At 35.9% G+C, this 21675-nt stretch overlaps 1 protein-coding gene across 2 annotated transcripts in view; it reads left to right on the top strand.

Annotated features, from left to right (window-relative positions):
* The window catches only part of LOC140142803 (protogenin B-like), a 168056-nt gene extending 146813 nt beyond the window's left edge, over window positions 1–21243 (top strand). For both annotated transcript variants that reach the window (XM_072164808.1, XM_072164807.1), the window contains exon 17: window positions 1896–21243. In XM_072164808.1, the coding sequence (XP_072020909.1) occupies window positions 1896–2705 (810 nt within the window). In that variant the 3' untranslated portion in view covers window positions 2706–21243. The remainder of the gene's footprint in view (window positions 1–1895) is intronic.
* The last annotated feature ends 432 nt before the right edge of the window (window positions 21244–21675 follow it).

Raw genomic sequence — 21675 nt, 5'->3', positions numbered from 1 at the left:
CCCTTGAAGAGGCTAAAACATCGTTTTTAGGCCTTGAAAATGATTTTGTTATCTTTTTCACTACATTTTGAATTAATTGTAAGAAATTTTGGGTTATTTTCTTCCATACTTTAGACAGGATGTCGATTTCAAGCACAAGCATGATAGCCGACAATTGCCATTTTTCGTCATTTTGATGCACATGAATGCACAATGGTTGCTGATTTGCTATTTTCATGAAGATATTAATTGATGTTAAGAGTAAACGTTCTTTAAACATCTTTTACAAGTGCATAACTTCAAAATTAAAACATTCTCAGTACCTGCAGAATATTTAAAAAGACAAGAAATGTCAATCAAGTAGGCCTACCCCCCCCCCTCCAGCGTCACTTTTAACCTGTTTTGTCCAAAAAGCAAATGTAATGAATGGCTATTTGAAATTAAATATTAATATAAATTAAACTTTGAATGTTATAACAATTTAAAATACTGGACAGTGGTATAAATAAAGCAAACTAGAAACTTAAATATCTTAAATCTAATATTTTATGTAATTTTATTAAAATTGAAGGCCAAAACTTGAGTTTAAATGACAAAAAATTGGTTAAAAATAACAATGAAATTGAAAAACTTCTTTGTAATTTAAACACCAATAAAAATGTTTTCAATATTTTGAAACTCTTCTTTATTCATATCAAAAGGTTTCAACCTTCTACCAAAATCGGAACTTTTATTAAATTGGAAATAAAAGCAGGCCTATTCGCTGCAAACGCACATACAGCGAAAAAACCTGGCGGCGTCCATGAACGCACTTGTTGATGTCCTCCTCTTTTCTTCGTGCATTTTAAATAGATAAAGACGCGCTGGAAAACGCATGGAATTGCTCCTTAAAGGGTACATGCCACAAAATAGCTTTCCATAGACTTTACGTGCAAAATAGGGGTCACGCTTTAGGCTATAAGTCGAAGTTACGCCTTACTTTGAAATATATATTTGATATCATCTTAATCAGAACAAAATTCTGCATAACATATCTGAAAATGACACCATATTTTAGGTCTACTTTTTGAGAAAAATAGCGCTATATAAAAGACCCGATTTTCTCGTGTTTACGTCCGACTGCTAACCGCGTTTTGACCTCGTGTGTTCATGCGCTCATCATCGTAAACATCACTCAAATTTTCGCGTTTTCTGTTCAAATTAGTAGAGATCACATTCACAAGTTCTAGCAAAACACGATTTGCAACACTAAAATTGTTAATATGGTACCGATTTTGCACATTTTTTATGCAAAGTTGGGACTATAGTCGTGATAAACTTTTACCGGAAACCGCTTCACACGCGGATTTAGTGGCATGCACCCTTGACCTATGTTGTTACCTTTTCTTCAAGGTTCCGTATCATTTCTTCATTTGTTGAAACAGATTCAGTCAGTTTGTTTACTTGTGACTGTAAGTCATCCATTTCTTTTTTCAGCCTGCTCTCTAACCGTAACATTATAGTCTTTAGTTTGGCGTTGGACACAGTATCGGATCCATTCTTTGTATTGCCTGCCATGTTTTTACTCACATACTGTGTATTGCCTGGTTTCAGTCTTCACTGGTTTTGTATCTCAGTTTAGTCAAATTTTGACTAAACTAAAATATTTCAACTGAACTGATGCGGCTTTCCACTTTGAAGATAGTATGTATGATTTAGAATGTTTTTGTTCCCCTGCATATTATTTTTTCGAAATTTAAGTAGGCTCGGTGGCCGAGAAAAAATTACACACGTCTGGCCATGATGTAATCCGTGTTGCCAACCCAACAAAAACAAAAAAGTTAATAAAAATGTGTTTGTGACTTTGCTAATTTTGCTTATCAGTGTCTGTCCAGATTGATTTTCAACTAATGACTATACTTTGTGTTTTCTTGTAGGGCAATGGCACCCCAGGAAGACGACTGTGTAACGGTAGCAGTAGTAATCACAGTCCGTATTTCAGCCGTGGGGTCAGCACTAATCAAGGGGCAGGTAGCACAGCTGCTGCAAACTCGGCCTCGCATGAACAGACCAGTGATAGAGATTATCACAGGGAACGCGGCCCCGAATGCCAAGTTATTGTGCACCAGCAAGAAATCCCCTTAGATATTCATCATCAGCAACAGCATTCAATCAATCAGGACGTTGAGTCAGCAGTGACAGGTGCCGACTTGACAACGCATACAAATACACATTACCTCCCAGGACATCATTTCAACTCAGGTCAAAGTTCATCACCTCAAATTTCAGGTCAAAATTCACCTCACTTACACACGGACCAAGATGAAGAAGTAGTTAATGAGGAAAGTGTGCTGAGTTCCGCCGCAATAGGAGCAGTTGGTGGACAGCAACAACAGCCGCAGCATCAGCACCGGTGGCGGGAAAGAGATGAATTAGGACTCCATTTACCATATACCCTGTCATTGGCAACTACCTCAGGCACAGGTGCACCATGTGGTTCCCATGATTCAAATCTACCTCTAGAAACAAATCACAGGGAAGACAGCGATAACTTGGACATTTGGGGCGGCGTCAATGATGACGTCGACGACGACAACGACTCCCAACGCCCGCAGTCGTGTGGGAGCACGGGTGGGGACAGCGGGATGATTGATGGAGAAGAATGGGATACGCAGGATACGAGTCCCGATTTTATACAGAAAGCATTGTTGGTAGTCAGTGGCGATGTGTCGTTGTATACCGTATGAAAATGAAACTAATGTGACCTCACTCCACAAGGCACAGTTCTACAACAGCATTTCCTGGCGTATGTAGGAAGTAGACTTTAGGTACTGTTCACGGTACCCAAATACAGAAACTTAGGTCATGTGTGTCACCCGTGTGTGGGTATTGTTTTGAACTGTGTCTTGACGGATTGTAGTATAGAACATGGAATGGCCGTAAAAATGTGTTAATTCAGGATGCATATTACGAGACAATTTGACCTTAAAACAGCAATTTTCATGACTTCAATAAGTCTGTTCCATTCATACATGAATACCAGTCTATCAATAAACCTAATAGTATTCATCATTTTGAAAATTGTGAACGCTTTTAAGGTCGGTCGTGAGTCATACTTTTGACCCATGATATCTGTGTTACCATGGCTACCATTTGCTGGCCATACTTTTTTTTATTCATTATTGTTAATATTTGTGTTCACCCTTATACCTCAAAAAAGGGCCAGGCCTCTTGTAAATATTTGATAAAAAAAATCCTGTATACCTCAAAAACATGTTTATGTCCCTTCATTGTTTATATGATGAGTGTTAACAGTCTTAAAAATAAGTTCAGGGTACACTTCATTTTGAATAAGAGATGGAGAAACCATGTTTGTATTGGCCATAATAATGACTAAAACTGAAATATTAAAATAGAAATATAGGTGAAAAAAACAGAATGAATTGTACCTATCGTATTAACAAGGGGGAAAACTCCTTATCTATATAAGTTCTTTTGTGGCAAAGGGGGTTTCCTTGATGAATTTTCTCCAACATCATACTCTATTTTGTTGTAGATATGCGTATCGGGTGACAACATCAGTGGTCTACCCACAAAGGCTTATGGGATTTACCGAAAAGGTCATTTAAATTTGTGCAGGCTTTAATTTGCGGTTTAGGTTTAGGTTTTATTAAACAAATACATCGCAGCCTATAGGTTTTGAAATTATCTGCACACAGCATGAAAATTGTGCGAAAATTTCAAGCTCAGTATCTTTCTTTGATAAGCTACTTTCATAGCCAGTCAATGGTTCAAATAATCTCCCACCCCCTCCAAAGTAATTAAAAGCAGACCTGCCAACTGTCCCTCATTTTGAGGGATTGTCCCTCATTTGGGGTTTTCCAAAGTGAAAAAGAGGGACAGTCCTGCTTTCCGAAAATTTCAGTGATGGCAAATTTAAATGTAAGAACAGCAGAAAATGATGGAAATTTTACTTAAAAATTTTGCTATAGCATTCTCTTTAGTCTATTGTGATAAATTTAGACCTGCAAAACCTTCCCTGAATTCTGAAAGTATTGCACACCTCAAGTCTTTGAATTTGTCGGTACCTGGTTTGCGTATATGTACAGGGTTTTGGCCTCAATGTCCCTCTTTCTGACTTTGGTAGGTTGGCAGGTCTGTAAAAGGGGTTATGAGGCATGCAGCAGGTGCCAAATGAGCCCATGTGGTTGCCAGTTTGATGCTGTACACCAGTGATATAAGAAGTATGATGTTGTGAAAAATTACTATTAAGAAACATCCTTTTGCCATGAGGATCTTATGTGTTATCTGTTATCACTGTTCTATGGTGTAAACATAGAAATGTCATTTCAAATTGATAGAAAATGAATTTTGTTTTCACACACAATTTGATATGAAATATAATGAAAGGCCTTTGACAGTATCATTCCAGGCGTGTTACAAAATGATCATGAATTGGAAATTTGAAATGTATGAGAACAAAACTGTAATTGTTGAACCAATATTAAATTTATAACTTTATTTTACTTAAACGGACCACCAATTGAGCTAGATTATGTTGTTTGTATCAAATTTCAAAGGAAATACATGTAAATGTGCACATTTTTGTTTCTGTGCAGAAAGAGCTGAATTCATAGCATTTTCAAGTTTGATGACTGTAGCTTATTTTGAGCAACAATTTTGCCTAGATTTGTCTGGCCACAAGTTTTTGTGTAACTAGACTACACAATTTGAATTCAGCTGTGAACAAAAAATGAATTTTTGATCATGAAATTAAGTGCAGAAAGAGCTGAATTCATAGCATTTTCAAGTTTGATGATTGTAGCTGTTCATTTTTTATAAAGTTGATTACAAAAAATGTTTAAACATATTTTGAGCAACAGTTTTGCCTAGATTTGTCCTGGCACATGTTTTTGTGTAACTAGACTACACAATTTGAATTCAGCTGTGAACAAAAAATATGAATTATACATATTTTGAGCAACAATTAGCCTAGATTTATCCGGGCACAAGTTTTTGTGTAACTAGACTACACAATTTGAATTCAGCTGTGAACAAAAAATGAATTATTGATCCTGAAATTAAGTATTATTAGAAAAAAATATACGCATCAATCAGCATTTCAAATGAATAAAATTATGGAATGAAATTGACAAAGGTTACTTTCTAAACAGTAAGTGATCAATATCAGGTATTTCAAAATTTGACGAGAAAAAAAATGGAAGAAAAAAAAGATTTTTAAAAATATTTACAAAATATATTATATATTATCTATATATTTAGTAATTCTCAGGCGTAACTTTTTTTCTCTGTCCGTAATGTCAATGTCTACATGGTTTCTTTTTTTTTAATAACTGGGTTTTAAAATCTTCAAATTCATACAATGGTGTTGGAATTCTTTTAATAATTATAATATGTTGCAAAGCCGAAAAAATATGAAACATGGTTGCAAAATCAAGGTCTTGTAGTTGCACTCTATTCTCTTGCAAGTTTCGGTGTTATTCTTTATCATACAATGTATAATAATACTAACATGTACATGTAAGCCATGTGCAAGAGGATGATGTCACAGGTCAAAGTGCGCAACCTTTAATCCTGTTGGAAACATAGGTCAAACTGAGATATATGTGATGGCATAAAGCATAATGTGTCTGTGTCAGGCAAAATCATTGGTGTTACTGTGGTGATGGCGAATACCGATGCAAGTACGCCATGCTGATCTAGTCTTCAGGGTGACGTGAGTTGTAAGAGAAAACAAGAGATATATACAAGACTTGAGTGTGGCAACACCCACCAGTATCCATGTATCATAACATGTATTGTTGTACTGTAATGTTGGTAGCAAATTTAAGGTACCTTTCTTTGGGACATCATTCAGACGACCTCAACATTTCTATTATAAATTTCCAAGTATTTTTTATTTTTTGTGTGTTTGTTCCTATTCGTGTTGTTCTTAAAAACAGGGAAATACATTTTTTTTGTAGATAGTGTAAATAAGACTGAAGTCAAAAAACAACGAAATAGTTTTTATATTTAAATAACACCAGTATGCCCCTCCCCATTTGTTGTTGTTGTCATCAATTTTTAAAGATATTTTGCAGGGATTTTATGGAGTGGCTCCATAAGACGACAAAGTCTTCAGAAAAAATATGATAAGTTCTCAGAGAACTTTTTAAAGACACATTGCATGTGTGCTATTTTTTCTCTATAGGCTGTAGTAATACCATGTGAAAATCATACTGATTTTTTTTACCTGTTGTGTCACTATCTCATCTCCCAGGCTTAGTTCAGTTCATTCTTTGTATTCGTATGGAGGGTCATTTATAGGCTCTTCTTTGTTTCAGGTATTTTTTGAATTTGTGATGTATTCCATGTTGAATGGTTGATGTAATGTGCTCAAGATACGATTGTTATGATATGGTTTATTTGTGTTTGAAACACTTCTGGTCAGAGCCACACATTCAGAATTGCGCACATGTACAGGGTCCATTTGACAGTAATTTCATGGTGCATCGTAAGTTATAAAATCCATTGGAGGTAATAATGAATTGGCTATTAGAATTGAAATCCATACACCCCCTACGGTAGACATTACCTTAATCTCCCACACGAGGAGTGTGAAATGCAATTGGAGTTCCCTGAATGGGTGGCTCCATTTGAAATCTACACCCGTTGTGTGCGAGATTGAAGTCATGTTTTCCATAGGGGGTTTATGGATTTCAACTGGCATAGCCCATTGTTTGTCTCATACAGTGAGTGACAAAGATCTCACTGACAGTTCTGATCAGTGTTCGTACGTTAAATAAGAAAAGAATGTAAAAAGGGAGTTTTTCAACTTAATGAATAACTTACAATGAAACAAGTTCAAATATTTGTTAAATGTACCCTGGCTTTTATACAATCACTGGATGTGTGGGCTCAAAACATTGGGTGGACAACAACATAGCACTATCAAATTGTCATGTTGTGAATTGCTACGGCATTTTTACCAAAAGACTTTATTACAAAAGGAAGGAATGAAGAGTTAAATGAAATGCAATTCTTCATCAATCAATACATTGTTATGCAAATTTATATATTCCATTTTTTTTCCTGGCTGCCAAACATTATGTTACCTCCTTTTCCAGTCAATAAGTTCATTTAATACCAAGTGCATCATTTCAATGCAGGGATACTGTCCCTGATTAACCGCCAAATAAACTGGGAATTACACACCATCAACTCACATCTGTAGATGGTAGACCAGTGTTTCTAGTGTTTATTTAGCTGGATACTAATACTGTAAAAGTGGAAATTTTTGCGCTTCATTTATTTTCAGGTTTCAAGCTGATACTGTGAAAATAATAATGCACGAAAATATTCCTTCAGTGTATGGGTCAGTGTAAGGAAACTTGGAATCGCAAATTTAAAAACAAGGGAAACAGTGCATATTTGGCAAAAAGATAAATTGCGCAAAAAATTCCACTTTTATAGCCAGACCTTTTCTTTAAAAAAAGTATCCTATACCTCAATGTGTACCAAACATGGGTGTCAAGTTGAGAATAATTGACTGTTTACTAACATGCAGGAACAACTATTATTCAGAAAGCAAAAATCAAACTTTTTATATTATATTATATCTTGTCTTAGTGCCAAGGTGTCAATTCCAATCTCTGTAACAGCCAAACTTTTCTCAATAATATCTTATATTTTTTACAGTTATTCAGTAAAAATCTATTAAGTTTCTTGTGTGATTGGGCTACTCCGGTTGAACCCCTATGGAATGTATGATCTTAATCTCCCACACAGGGGGTGTAAATTGCAAATGGAGCAACCTATTGAGGTAACCCCCATTTGAAATTCACACTCCCTGTGTGGGAGATTAAGGTCATGTCTGCCATATGGGGTGTATGGATTTCAACTGGAATAGGCCATTAAATGATCACTTCTATGCCATTTTATATACACAGTTTTAACATGTACACTTAGCATGTTTGAAGATTTTATTCATCAATTTAACAACTTCATAAACTTCAAATAGCTTTGTACTTGACTCTGATGTATTGTATATACACAGTTATAACAAATTTTACTTATTCTTAAGAGCTTTGTTGACAAATACCTCTGTGTTTGTGAAGAGAACCTGTCTTTATTTTCAAAAATATTTTCAAATTGTAACAGATACCTCGTACACAGTCGAACTTGGAGCAGGGAATAATGCCACTTTCAAAGTCATTTTAATGCAGTGTCGCTGTCGTGCTTCATTTGTGTCAGCAATATGGGCTGTTACATTAAAAATCCACACACCCCCTGTGGAAGATTTTACTGCCATCTAAATTCCGGTTTGCACCTTAGGCTCAAATTAGCTTGAAATTTTTGCTAGTTTTATTTTTTTCTGAAGTCCAGTTGAAGAAAAAAACACCCCAAATTGGCCTCATATGAGAGCAATGGGCAATTCCAGTTGAAATCCAAACACCCCCTATGGAAGACATGACCTTAATCTTCTACACAGGGAGTGTAAATTTCAAATGGGATTACCTGAATGGGTGACTCCATTTGAAAACCACGCCCTCTGTGTGGGAGATTAAGTCATGTCTTCCATAGGTGTATGGATTTCAACTTGAACAGGCCTAATGTGTTTGAAATTTCAAAATCTTCCACACTGGGTTGGATCTGGAATTATTTACACGATTGAATTTGGTTGGATTTACAAAGTCTTTATCAGTGGGAGTGTGTATTTCAAACAAATTTGCCCATTACTGTTCGGGTTAAACATTCATGCGAAACAAGCAACCTCATTGGTTGGTGCCTCATTTGAAACTCATGCACAAAAATCACCAGACCTCATTTCCAAAATATGTAATTTTTTCCATCTTGACTTGTTGATAAGTTGATTTTACTTCCAAAAAAAAATCAAATTTCATTTTGGTGGCATTATTCTCGCTCTCTCACACACACACAAATCAGACCTCGATTGTCCACCTGTTTCCATCAATAACAAAAGAATACGGTATGCCATTTTACCTCCATTTGTTTGCATTTGTTACTAGGCAGGTAAATGGAATCTTTTCAGGAACGTTTTCGAAAATGGGCATTTCAAAAAGTACTTTTATTTTGTCATTTGTATTTTATTTATATGGTTTTTTTTTCTAATTCTTAAATCTATCAAATGGGCCTTTTCACATGTATAAGATGTATCGAAAGATACTGATTGAACAATGCACTTTAAAAAGTGCAGTGAAATCATGTAGGGTATAGGAATATATCAAATAATAAATTGTCCACTCAACACCCATAAAAATCTTTATAAGCATATTTTCAGTCTTATATATCTTCCCAAATGCAGTTATTCTTAAAAAGTTGTCAATAGCCTCTTGTGAAAAAAAACCCAACATCACTGTTTGCATTTTACTAAAACATCCGGTAACTTGTTAGTGCGTCCCTGACCCACTTTGAGTTGTTCTGGGAAGGTGTCATCTTAAAAGGGATTGTGTCAACGTGTTGTCGCATCAAGAGTTATGAGTGTATTTGTTGACGACTTAAAAATTGAAGACAAGTAGAAGCGGAAAGAATGACCCAACAAGTTTCTGTAAAGTCAATGAAGAATTTGTTTACTAAGTGGTGACCTACTTTACTGGGCATCTCTATGAACAGTGGGCTCTTCCAGTTAAAATACATAGACCCTCTGTGGAAGACATGACCTTAATCTCCTACATGGGGTGTAGATTTCTAATGGAGTCACTTATTCAAGTAACCCCATTTGAAATTCTCACTCCCTGTGTGGAAGACTAAGGTCATGTCTTTCATGGGGGGTATGGATTTTATCTGGAATAGTCCATTATATAGCTCTTTCAAGTTTTGCTGACCCAATGCCAAAAGTTTGTTAGGAAATCTTAGCGAGAATCAGTTCTTGTACTATCGCCAAATTTCTAGTCCTGCTGATCAGGGAGGGGGTTGACCAGGAGTAAATTTGATTACTTTTGTGACATGGGCCTCTTTTACTCATGGTGGGTCACAAATGTTGCTTTTGAGGATGTTGACAAATATCACAAATAACATGCACATATTTTTGTGATCTTCAAAACACTCACTTACTACACACACACCAACATCTTTTCTAAATTAAATTGATATTCTATTTAGGCATAGCCATGTATTATTCTCCTTTAACAGAAATATAGCTAAATGACACAAACTGTTTAAGAGTTTCTATATATGTGTAGATTTTCCCACCGATAAATAATATGAATGTGCATATCAGGTGAATCCAGCAGTTGCTGACCAGTCGGTAGTTACTCGGAGATTTGTGATGACATTACTCAAGTCATGCTGGCATGTAACCAGTGTATCGATCAGCAGTCATTGGCATACATGTACCATTAGCTGAATTACTGATCAGTATATAGTTGAATGCAAGTAAACTGCTGCCCTTATAACCAATGAAAATGCAGTGCTATTCCAGCTGAAATCCATACATCACCTATGGAAAACATGACCTTAATCTCCCACACTGGGGTGCCAATTTCAAATGGAGTCACCCATTCAGGTAGCCCTATTTGAAATTCACACTGCCTATGTGAGAGATTAAGGTCATGTCTTACATAGAGGGTATATGTATTTCAACTGGTATAGACTGTTGGTACCAACTACTGATCTGGGAGATAGTAGCTGGTAGTAACTGGTATTAATGGGTGGCTCACACAGACAACAAATCCGCATTGGTGTGGTTACACTTCTGTGATCCGGATTTGGCCTACAAAGGAACTACACTATGTAGTGAGTGTGTATGAGCGCCGTTGTGATCCGGATTTGGCCTACAAAGGAACTACGTACACTATGTAGTGAGTGTGTATGAGTGCCGCTGTGATCCGGATTTGGCCTACAAAGGATAGAACTACACTATGTAGTGAGTGTGTATGAGCGCCGCTATCCCATTGTGACGTTTACCACATCTTGTAATGCATCGCTTAAGGGGTCCTTCCATTGTGTACTGCGTGAAGCATGTTACGCAAGTCCACACCGCAGATCCATATCTTGGAAGTGTACATTGTTGAAGATTTATTGCCTATGTAGAGCCAGCCATTATCACTCAATCATTGCGACTGATAGTTTGGTTGATAGAAGTAACTATGATGATCATGTGTATTGAACTTAACGTAACTCAAATCCAATTTGGTATTAGTTTAAGTCTGAACGGATACCGTTTAAGTTGGAGCTAATCCGTTCACAGTATGAGTCAACCTTGCTCCTGTCTCCATGTCTGTCTATAACAAATTGAATCGTGCTATAAGATTTGTTTGTTCATTTTACCCGTCATTTACAGGTGTAATGGAGCCATCTAATTAAGAGTTTGAAGAATTGAATGCTTCAATGTAAAAATGTGAGGAATTTATAAATTTGGGCGTACAATCCTAATTTGTGAGGGATTAAATTATTGTTTTCACTAATATCTACCTCAAAAAGAAGAGTTGAAACTTACTCTTGGTATTTTCAGGAATTTCTCATGCAGAAAAAAAGAGGATAAAAATAATACCAATGTAAAAAAAGGTGAAAAAAAAAATATGTTAAAAGAAAAAAATGTAAAAAAAAAAAAGTAAAATCAATAGTGGATACACATGTGTTTGATATTTTTTAGATGTCAAAATACAATAGGGTAGATATGTAGACATTTATTTACTACTGTCACATGACTCATGTGATGATGTATGTATAGGTTGTAATTTTCTTTTATTCTCACACTGTTTGTATTGCAAGTAGTCAACAACGAAAACAGGGATTAACCTTTGACCTGTTAGGGTTAAAAGGTTAAATCTCGATTTGACTGACAGTATCATCAGGTATGCTGTACTTATACTGGGACTTTTAATGGATATCTGGATCATTTCAATGGTTGAATGGAAGAAAATTGTATGTGCTTTGTTATTATTATGCACTTACAATCTTCTTGCTTACAACTGAAGATTCGTTATCAAAGCATGGATGAGGCCTAGGTGTTCCATTATAAGCGAAGATTTGTGTGGACTTGATAACAAACTTTGTGGGGTGCACAGAGGGTAATGGTGAGAGAGCCCCACAGAGGGTGGTTATGAAAGGGTCACCACAGAGGGTGATTATGAAAGGGTCCCACAGAGGGTGATGTTGAGAGGGCCTTACAAAGGGTGATGATGAGGGGATACCATAGAGGGTGATATGATGTGAGGGCCACAGAGAGGGTGATTATGAGAGGGCCCCACAGAGGGTGGTTATGAGAGGGCCTTACAAAGAGTCATGATGAGGGGTACCATTCAGGGTGATGATGAGAGGGCCACACAGAGGGTGATGATGAGAGGGCCACACAGAGGGTGATGATGAGAGGGCCTTACAAAGGGTGATGATGAGGGGGTACCATTGAGGGTGATGATGAGAGGGCCACACAGAGGGTGATGATGATGAGAGGGCCCTACAGAGGGTGGTGATGAGAGCCTGGAGTAGATATATGCTATTACCATTAATACCTCATGTACATGGCATCGCAGGCAGGAGTTGGGCAAAAAGTACAGTCATAACTGAGAAACTTGTCGATTTTAATTTTGCTCTCTATGAACGCTTCTATACTTTATTTTATCGCTCTCTGTTTACGTCTCTAATTTGAGATGAGAGAATTTCCACCCTGGTCTCAAATAAGTGTATATCAATGAGAACACAGTAGTGAAATCTACTTTGATTTGTTGATGGAATGTCTTCATGTGTTCCACAGGTTCAAAATGGTGTGAAAGACCAACTAGTATGAGACTAGGTGTGGATATCACAAGCTAAGAATTATAACGCATTATCATCTGCAATGCATCATGATGAATCCATTTCACAAGCATGATTCAGAATTTATAATGCATCAAAATTTAGTGAGTGAATTGTAACAGGAAGTCAGTTATGTTATATTGGGTAAAAGAATATCTGCATATTTACGATGATGGGTTGAAAAGAGGTACATAGCCTTGGGTGTTCTGAGGGGGAAAGGGGGCGGTTATTGATAAATATTGATAAACCCCCCTATGGAAGATATGACCTTTATCTCCCACACCGGGGGTGTAGATTTCAATTGGAGTCACCCATTCAGGTAACCCCATTTTTGAAATTCACACTACCAGTGTGGAAAGTCATGTTTTCTATTAAATATGGGGTGTATGGATTTCAATAGCCCATTTGTCCTGATTGAAGGGGAAAGCGCATCCAAATAGGGTCAATTTAAGCAGAATTTTCTCTTCTTTATTCCGTGTCCTTATTTTACCTAATCCCACCCACCACTCCCCTCTGGTTACATCCAAGAAGCTTTGTGAAATGGATCCATGTAAGAAGCAAAAATGAATGCATTGAGATGAGGAATGTGCCCACTTTTGCAGTGTATTGTTCAGGGATATAAGGGGTCAGCTTCAAGGTGCAGCCAATGCAAGAAGCTGCAGCCAATGCAAGGACATGTTTAATCAGGTTTAAAATGTAACCTGGTTTTAGTTATAATCAGGTTTAAAAGTATTATTCTGGGCTAATTTTGAAGCTGATCCTGATAATCTAAAAACCCACCACAAAAGTATCCTCACTTCCAAGTGGCTTAGAAACAAACTTTTATAGATGGAATGGTATACAAGGTATTTTTTCACATAACAGAATTTTTTGTTGCTTTAGAAAAGAGTGCAAGTTGCCAATTTCACAGAATTTATAGCAGCAGATCTAATAATGTAACACTTTTTTAAAAAGTATTATTGCATATTTATTTTGGTGTATCTTTTTAGTCAAGCGCTCCTATTTGACAAATTAATGAAAATTCAACGACTGCGCAATAATAACACCTTATGCAAACTTTGGTTGCAGCTCTCCATGAAGTTGGTGAAGCATTCGCTTGGAAATGAGGATGTTTTTGTGGTCTTATATATCAGGTGCATTTTGTTGAGGGGGGGGGGGGGCATTTTCTAAATAGAGACAAACTCGTTAAGGGTATAGTTTTGTTTCTAATCATGTTTGTAAATATATATAGAGTAGAGTATGTTGTATTTGTGCATACTTAACCTCGATGGTTTTTATTATACGATGAGTATTATTACCTGTACGTGTAACATTTTTTTGTTTGTTTGTTTTTTGTGTGTTGCTTAATGTATCTGGGTAGCTGAGGGAGCCAGGCTTTAGCTATCCTTTCAAACTGCTGCAAATAAACGCTACCATAGAGCTGCTTCTGTGTCGCATTACAGTCTTTTAAATTGCTGCAAAAATTGTTTGAGTGATTCCTGCTGGTGAATGATGTTCAATGCAAGCTCTATTGAAAAATGATGCCGCTAAAATAGAAACTGCGCCTCACAATATGAAATATTTGGGAAATACTGAATGCCACATGTGTGCATCAACTAAACTGTATTGTGAAGCACCCATTGCAACAAAGAAGCATATTTCATTTTATCGTATAATTGATGCATTGAATCATTTTTCAGCTGATGTCATTCATTCAATCTTTATTTAGAGTAAAATTTATGAATCGAATATTGTTTTGAATAAGTCCCATTGTTATTATGTAAATGTATTTGATATAAAATCCAGAGATTGTTCAACAGCAGATTTTGTATAGTTTTAAGAATAAACAGGTATATTTACAGTTATTGTTATGTAAATGTAAGGCCCAATTCCACAAAGGGCTGAGTCACATCTTAGCCCAAAAGGGTACTACTGGCTGAATTATCTGCCTTTAAGAACTATTTTAATTGGTTACAAAGAGAGGTATATCATGTAGTGAGCCAATCAGAGACATGGTAAGAATAGGCATTAGGCCTGAAGCTTACAATTACTTAGAGATTAAAAGCTCAATTTTGATTGGTTACTGAGATGATTATGTCATGTAATTAACCAATCAGAGGCACTTTAAGAAAGCCAGTAGTAGTTCCCACAGGGTTAAGTGCCAAAACCATTGTAAGTTCTTGAGTTGAGCCTAACGTGGTGTTAAGCTTTGAAGACTTGCAATGGGTTAAGGGTTGACTTCAAAACCAGACCGCTGGCATCCTGTGTTATATTGTTTTGAACAATAGAAACCGACCAAATCCGCTGTTCTGCCAGGACACTGGCAGTTGGATTTTGAAGCCATTCCTCTAAGGCATAGGCAGCATTGGATTTGAAATATTGTGTTGGGTTATGATGATATGTCTACATGTAGATGTATGCATCATTATGAGTAAGGAAAGTGTAGATATATGGATTATCAAATTGTATAAAATGTACTTGATTTAAGGAACCTAGAGTCCATTTTTGCTTTATACCAGTTAACAAAGAAAGCACCCTTTATAAGGTTGTATTAGCATTTGTAGTATGAACTCTGTAGTGTGTTTGTGAAAACATCACATAATTTAAAAATGGACTCATGGTTGTTTTTGTACAGAAGAGAGTTTTTAGAACATGTTATATGCCTCTATCGTGGTCCAGTCGCTAATTTTCATCAACAAAATATCTCAGTAATTTCATGAAAAGTAGACTTGCATCTTGTAGGAAAATTTGTGGTGGCAGAATGAATTCACTTATAAATTGAAATCCTGACAATTAACATTCTGGATAATAAGCCAAGAGCTGTTAGACCTACTGACTTACGAAAGACAGTACCTTTTTTGAGGTTCCACAGACAATTCCTCAAATGATGAAAACTTTTCTTTTTGCATAAATATTTTGTTTTTGTAAAAAAAAATCAAAACTTGGATCATGGACAGATGCATGTAATGTGGTCCAGGTAAAGCTCTGGTATGGTCGGTATTAAAGGAAAATCCTAAGTTCTTTTTACCAGATTGGGTATTAGAAGTGTATAATTTGAGCTGTGGTCATGATTAGCTGCTTCACAGTATGCCCATCTACTTGGCCAATTTTAATCCTGTGGGGGCTCTTATTTATTGGAAAGTTGGTTCGGAATGTGTGGCAGATTAAGGGTACATTTTCAGGCTTTTTGGTATAGATTTGGGTCACAATTTTCAGAAAACTGATTTACAGATGGGGTGTTCTTTAATTCCACCTGTAACAAAGGTAGTATCTGGTATGTAATTTACCAAGAGATACTGCTTATTTCATTGGTAGGGCAACAGTTGTAGTGATTGGGTGGCTGAACTCAGGCAATAATTTAATTTTTTTAAAGTTTCTAAAATTTATCATATTTACTGTAACATTTAAAGGAAATATTAGAAATTTAGTATTTTGATTGGGTCTCTTTTTTTTTTTGTTACTTTTTTTTAAATAAAATTTTGTTTATTTTGGAGTATATGTTTTCAGATCCCAGCTGCACATAACCAATCCCAAATCAAGAACCCCAGGGATTTTAATGGTATACACATCCTCTGGTAAAAACCAACTTGGGTATTTATTGTAAGTTTGTTTATAGAAAGCACTGAAAGTGCAGAGGAAACCAAAACTGTATTTTTTTTGTTCTAAAGATAATCCAAAAATTTGCATTGTTGTTGTTGTTGGAAAGTGTATTCTTGGCAGAAATAAAATTGCAGCTGAAATTGAGAGTTTTACTACAAAGTAAAATAAAAAGAAATGCTTGTTAAACAAGGATGAATGACTGGAGAGATGTTCTCCATTAAAAAGAAATTGATATATTTTTTCCTGTTTTGTTTTACATAAGTTTAAAGATTAACAGATACTTGCTTGCTTAAGATGTACATTATCTTATTTTCCTACCAATTTGATGTGTAAACTGTACCACTGTAGAGTAATTAATTGCAGCACTTGTTTTTTTTTTTGCTTTTGGCTTTTAAGAAAGCGAAAGGGGTCAGAAGAAATTTTTACTAATTCTGCTCAAAGCTAAGTTTATATTTTCATCATTTCAAAACAGCAAATCATGAAAAGGTGATTAGTAGAATAAATATGGTGTGCAGTTTTTGAGACACGTTCAAAAAATTAAATTTTGAATAGTAGGTACTGTTCACACAAGGCTCAGTCAGGAGTAATGTATTACAAATCATGTCTGCTGCCCCTTTTCAAAGAAAGTTTTGTTTTAGTTGTTGCAGTCCTTGTCATTTGTCAAAAATGACCCTGAAATGTTAATGATGCAGCTGATTAACTTGTAAAGTACACGTAAATGTTTTTTATTTTTTCGCTTTGAGATGTAGGATTTACATCAATTTTATGTAAGAATTGTATCGGAATGTAGTAGGATTGACATTGATTCATGTAAGAATTGTATCAGAAATAGAGAGCCCCAAACTCAAGTCAAGTATCCAAGTTTTTCCTCATTTAACATATTTTTTGTTAATTGATATATTTTTGTTAGGATTTAACTTAATTCAGTTTCTAAATTGATCTGTTAAAAGCAGGTTGCTGATGACATTTTTTGCATCCACATCCCACCAGAAACTTGCTAGTTGTATTATTTTATATTTCCTTTTAAATTGGTTTTGTAAGCAGTAGAGAGGTGTTTTCTTTCCAACTTGAACCTGTATACCAGCATCACAAGACGATCATACTACTGTGTGGAGTTTTGTTTCAGTGAGCCACTGCTTTTGTGAGAAGGCTTTTATTCCGGAAAAATAAAGCATGTTTTTGCGGAAAAATATTTTTCCCAATTTGCCAAATAAAACATAGCTCCCAGAAAGTTTCCTAATATCACAATATGAATTTTATTGCCAGATATCTGAAGGATTAAGATTGGGATGTGTGTCATTTGGTAAAATATAATATTTGAAATTTAAAAAAAAGCATGTTGGTATACAAAGCAAATATAAAGAGAACAGCTTTTCCACTTTTGTGATGATCTCTGTATAGAGTACAAGACTATGAAAAAATTGAAAAGATGTAAGATGTCACTTCTGTTTAAGTGGAAATGTGCGGCTACATTTTCTTCGCATTGTAAGCATGTGCTGCGAAAATAGCAAATTTGAAAAACAAGTGAAACGGTTCAAAATTGGCAAAGTGTAAAAAATTACACCCACAAAAATTTCCACTTTTACAGTATTTTGAAAGTTGTCTCCCATGAAATGCTTCTTGTATGTAGATTGATTTTGAAAAGCTTTTGCCAAAATAGCTTGGGCGGTGTGCATAGTGCATTGGCAAAAATACAGGTTTGCCTTCTAGTGATATGTTTGCGGTATTGGTCGCTAGTATGCTTTATGAAATTATGCAGTAATGCTTTCGTCATCTTCATGAATCGCTTCAATTGCTTTTTAGGATGGTCATGATTTTGATTCACTTTTGTGTGCATGCTACATCATTGTGCTGTGCTCACTTATGATTTACCAGGGTATCCGAATAAGCTTTGCACAAATATCTGCTCTCTGAAATAACGCTAAATATATCGTATTCATTCCATTAAGCACCCATGCCCAATAAGTCCCTACCCAGCGATTTTTCAACTTGTAGAATGTGATAAATTAATCGCCCACCGAAAAAATTCTCTTTTAAGCTTACCTATATACACAATGCGTGGGGTGATTTTTTGCTGAAAATGTCCAAACTGGTGGCTAAAAATAGGCATCTGAATGTTAGTTTCTTTTGGATATACTATTAATCTGCATATATTTTACCATTTTAATAAATTTTCATGGCCAGATGCACACCTAAAAGATGATCTATAACTATCATTACATTGTTCATTGACGGTGTGTATGTACCGACCATGAATGACTAGTTCTAATGTTTACACTAACTTATAAAAACAATGTAAAAAGTAACTGCCCATGTTACCCTGGCATGTTACTTGACTTGATGTCATTTGCGCTTATTGGAATGAATATGATATTTGTATGTGCTTCTGCCATGCAATTGAAAATGCACTAAGAATCTAAGTGGCAACCTGTGAGTGAACAGGGTATGAAAGTACAGAGAGGTATTCATATGGTGTAAATAGGCCAAATTGATTGTGATATCGTATTTGTACCATAAATAGCTCAGCGGTCCAATTTACATCTGTGTTCAGTGCTGGAACTTGATCCAGATCCAGTTTATATGCAGAACATTGATGTGTGTGTTGAAAACTGATCATGCATCAGACTTTGAAGTGTACCAGATCTGATCTGAAATAGCATGTATTTACATGATGTTGTTATGGACTAGATTGGATCCGGATCAGGGCCACAGTGGACCAGATAGACTGAGGTCGCAGAGCTTTATGTAGATATTTTCGAAAGCATATGATGTGCTGAATGAATTACCTGGATCCTTACATATGACCACAGGGGTGATGAGCTTAATGAAGCAACTAGTGTGAGAACTTTTTAAGGACATTTTTTGGGTGTGGTGGATCTGAATGACACTGCCAGAATTTTGATAAAACTGTCAATATCCATTATTGAAAAGGTGGATAGAAAAAGAACCTCGGCTCAAAATTGTATTTTACTTTCTCTAATTTGGCATTTTATTCTTCAAATGTATTCTTTGCCAGAGCTGATGACTCCCGCATCAAACAGATAATAATAAGTTTTGCACAACCTTTTGGAGCTAGATTGTTGAGAAAATGAAGAACAAAAAAAGAAAATGGGAACTCACATCACACATGTGTGATACAGCTATTCCAGTTGATATATATTCCAGTCCATATACCCTATAGGGGGTGTCGATTTCAAATGGAGTTACCCACTCAGGTAACCCGATTTGAAATGCACACTCCCTGTGTGCAAGATTAAAGTCATGTCTTCCATATGGGGTGTATGGATTTCATCTGATAATTGATGCAGGAGTCGCAATCAGATTAAAATCAGAAAATAATGTGGAGAATAATGCCCAGATGGTACAATGTACAAAGAGAGTGAAATACTAATCTTGAACTGAGGTTAAAACTTGAGTTTGGAAGTCTAAACCAAGCACAGAAATGTTCAAAAACAATTTATTTTTTCGGGAAATTCTGCTTATTTGTATTGTTGTCTTCTTGAATGTAATGGGGAAATAGGCTAGTTTTACTAGTTTTGTCTATTTGCGAAAGGTAAATAATGCTATTTCTGTATCTTTGTTATTTCCGCTTTCAACTACTCCATAGTCAACGCCATGCCTATTTGTTTCACTTGCGTAATACTGTAAAAGCGGTCATTTTCACAGTGATCAAATTGGCAATAATGCCCTTTTTTTTCGCTGTTATGTAGTTGTTGTTTTTTCTACATAAACCAATACACAAATTAAAAAGTGGTATTTTTATTTTTTAACACAGGCTTACAAGAACTAGAAAAGTATAAAATTTAGAACTGAAAATTGTCACTTGCATATGCACTATCTATTCTTTGTGCTGTATTTTGATAGCAAAGGCTGACTTTGGAGAAATAGTACAATAGAAGTTGTCCTAAAATTCTGTGATGTTGTACAATTTTCTCCAAGGAGCGTAGCATTTTGTCAGTAGCGTACACCACTGAAAAAAAATGCTACGCCCCTAGCGATTGCTTAGTATGATGCATGTTTAATACAACTGAATTTTCTGTTGTGTTACTTCTCTAATACAATGTCCCAATGCAGTATAAGTGAAACTAGTGGTAGTATTTTAATTTATTTAAATTGTGTTGGGATATTTGAGGGCAGTGCCAATGAAGTTCAGGTATTGTTGTGGACAATTCTCAAATCTCTATGTTCATAATAAATCAGTATTTACACAATAGAGACAAATTTTGGTCTTGTTGGGTTTAGCCAGCTATAAGCAGGCTGTTTTATCTGTAGTGTGGCAAAAACAACACCATTATATGGCAATGGGGTATTAAGTTATGTACAGGCTGTATCAAAATGATTAGTACCCATGTAGTTTCTGGTGATTATGGCCAAGACTGTCACATCAAAATGCAGTATAAGATCAACATAACTTGTAGATTAATGCTTGAAGAGGTTATAAAAGTACACATTGTGCGTAGTTCAAAAGAACCCAAAGCTGCATGTGGAAGAAGCAGGCTTTTCAATAACCATCAAAACTGATGGGTGCCAATCATTTTGATACATCCTGTTACTCACATGCTATGGATGTGTGATTGAAATTGACCAATGAACCAGATAATTTATGCTGCGTTTTTTTGTTGGGAAACCTGTTTCATTGGTCGAACAAATCATTCGCTCATCACAAGTGACATGCGCCCTTTATAGGCTGTCCTTTTGAAATACCCATCCATCCTTTGTGAGTTCAAGGACTATTGAGGTATCAACATGTGTGTCTATACGAGTTGATACTTGAACACCCCTCTCATTGAAGTGGAACAGGCGGGCATATCAAATGAACAGCCTATAGGTAATAGGACTATGGAGTAGTTCTTGCTTGTATATAGAAACTGCTTCAGCACAAACCAATAACACTATTGCTTATATGTACAGTCTGTTTTTTGTCAATAAAGGGATTAGACTGTTTTAAAATTGTGCTTCATTGTGTCTTGCTTCAATAGTTGTGAATATTCAGTATCTCTCCCCCCCCCCATCCCCCGAACATGAAAATAGAAGCTAGCAGTAATGATATTTGGGGGAAAAAAAGGTCAAAAAGTGAAAATGGGGCCTAGTTTAAGGTAGGTGGGCTTATTGACAACTTCATTTGCCTCTTCAGCCCATGTTTCCATAGATGGTGTGAACAAAATAGAGGTAGCCTCATCCTCCCACATGGTGTGACACCCAATCTCCACTCTGTTTTATTGGCCATTGTGAATAAGGGTTGACAAGTTCCACCTTAGCATATGTTTAGGCTTTTCAGAATAAAACTGTCCATTGTTGCGTTCGGTCACAATGGCTCGTAAGAAACTATGTGACCTTCTTCCACAAAATGAGCGTGAAGTGGCAAATTGGTAGTTCACGACT

Source organism: Amphiura filiformis, chromosome 20 (assembly GCF_039555335.1).
Source record: "Amphiura filiformis chromosome 20, Afil_fr2py, whole genome shotgun sequence".
NCBI lineage: Eukaryota > Metazoa > Echinodermata > Ophiuroidea > Amphilepidida > Amphiuridae > Amphiura > Amphiura filiformis.
Note: the sequence above shows the minus strand (reverse complement) of the source record. Positions and strands in the feature narration are given on the sequence as shown.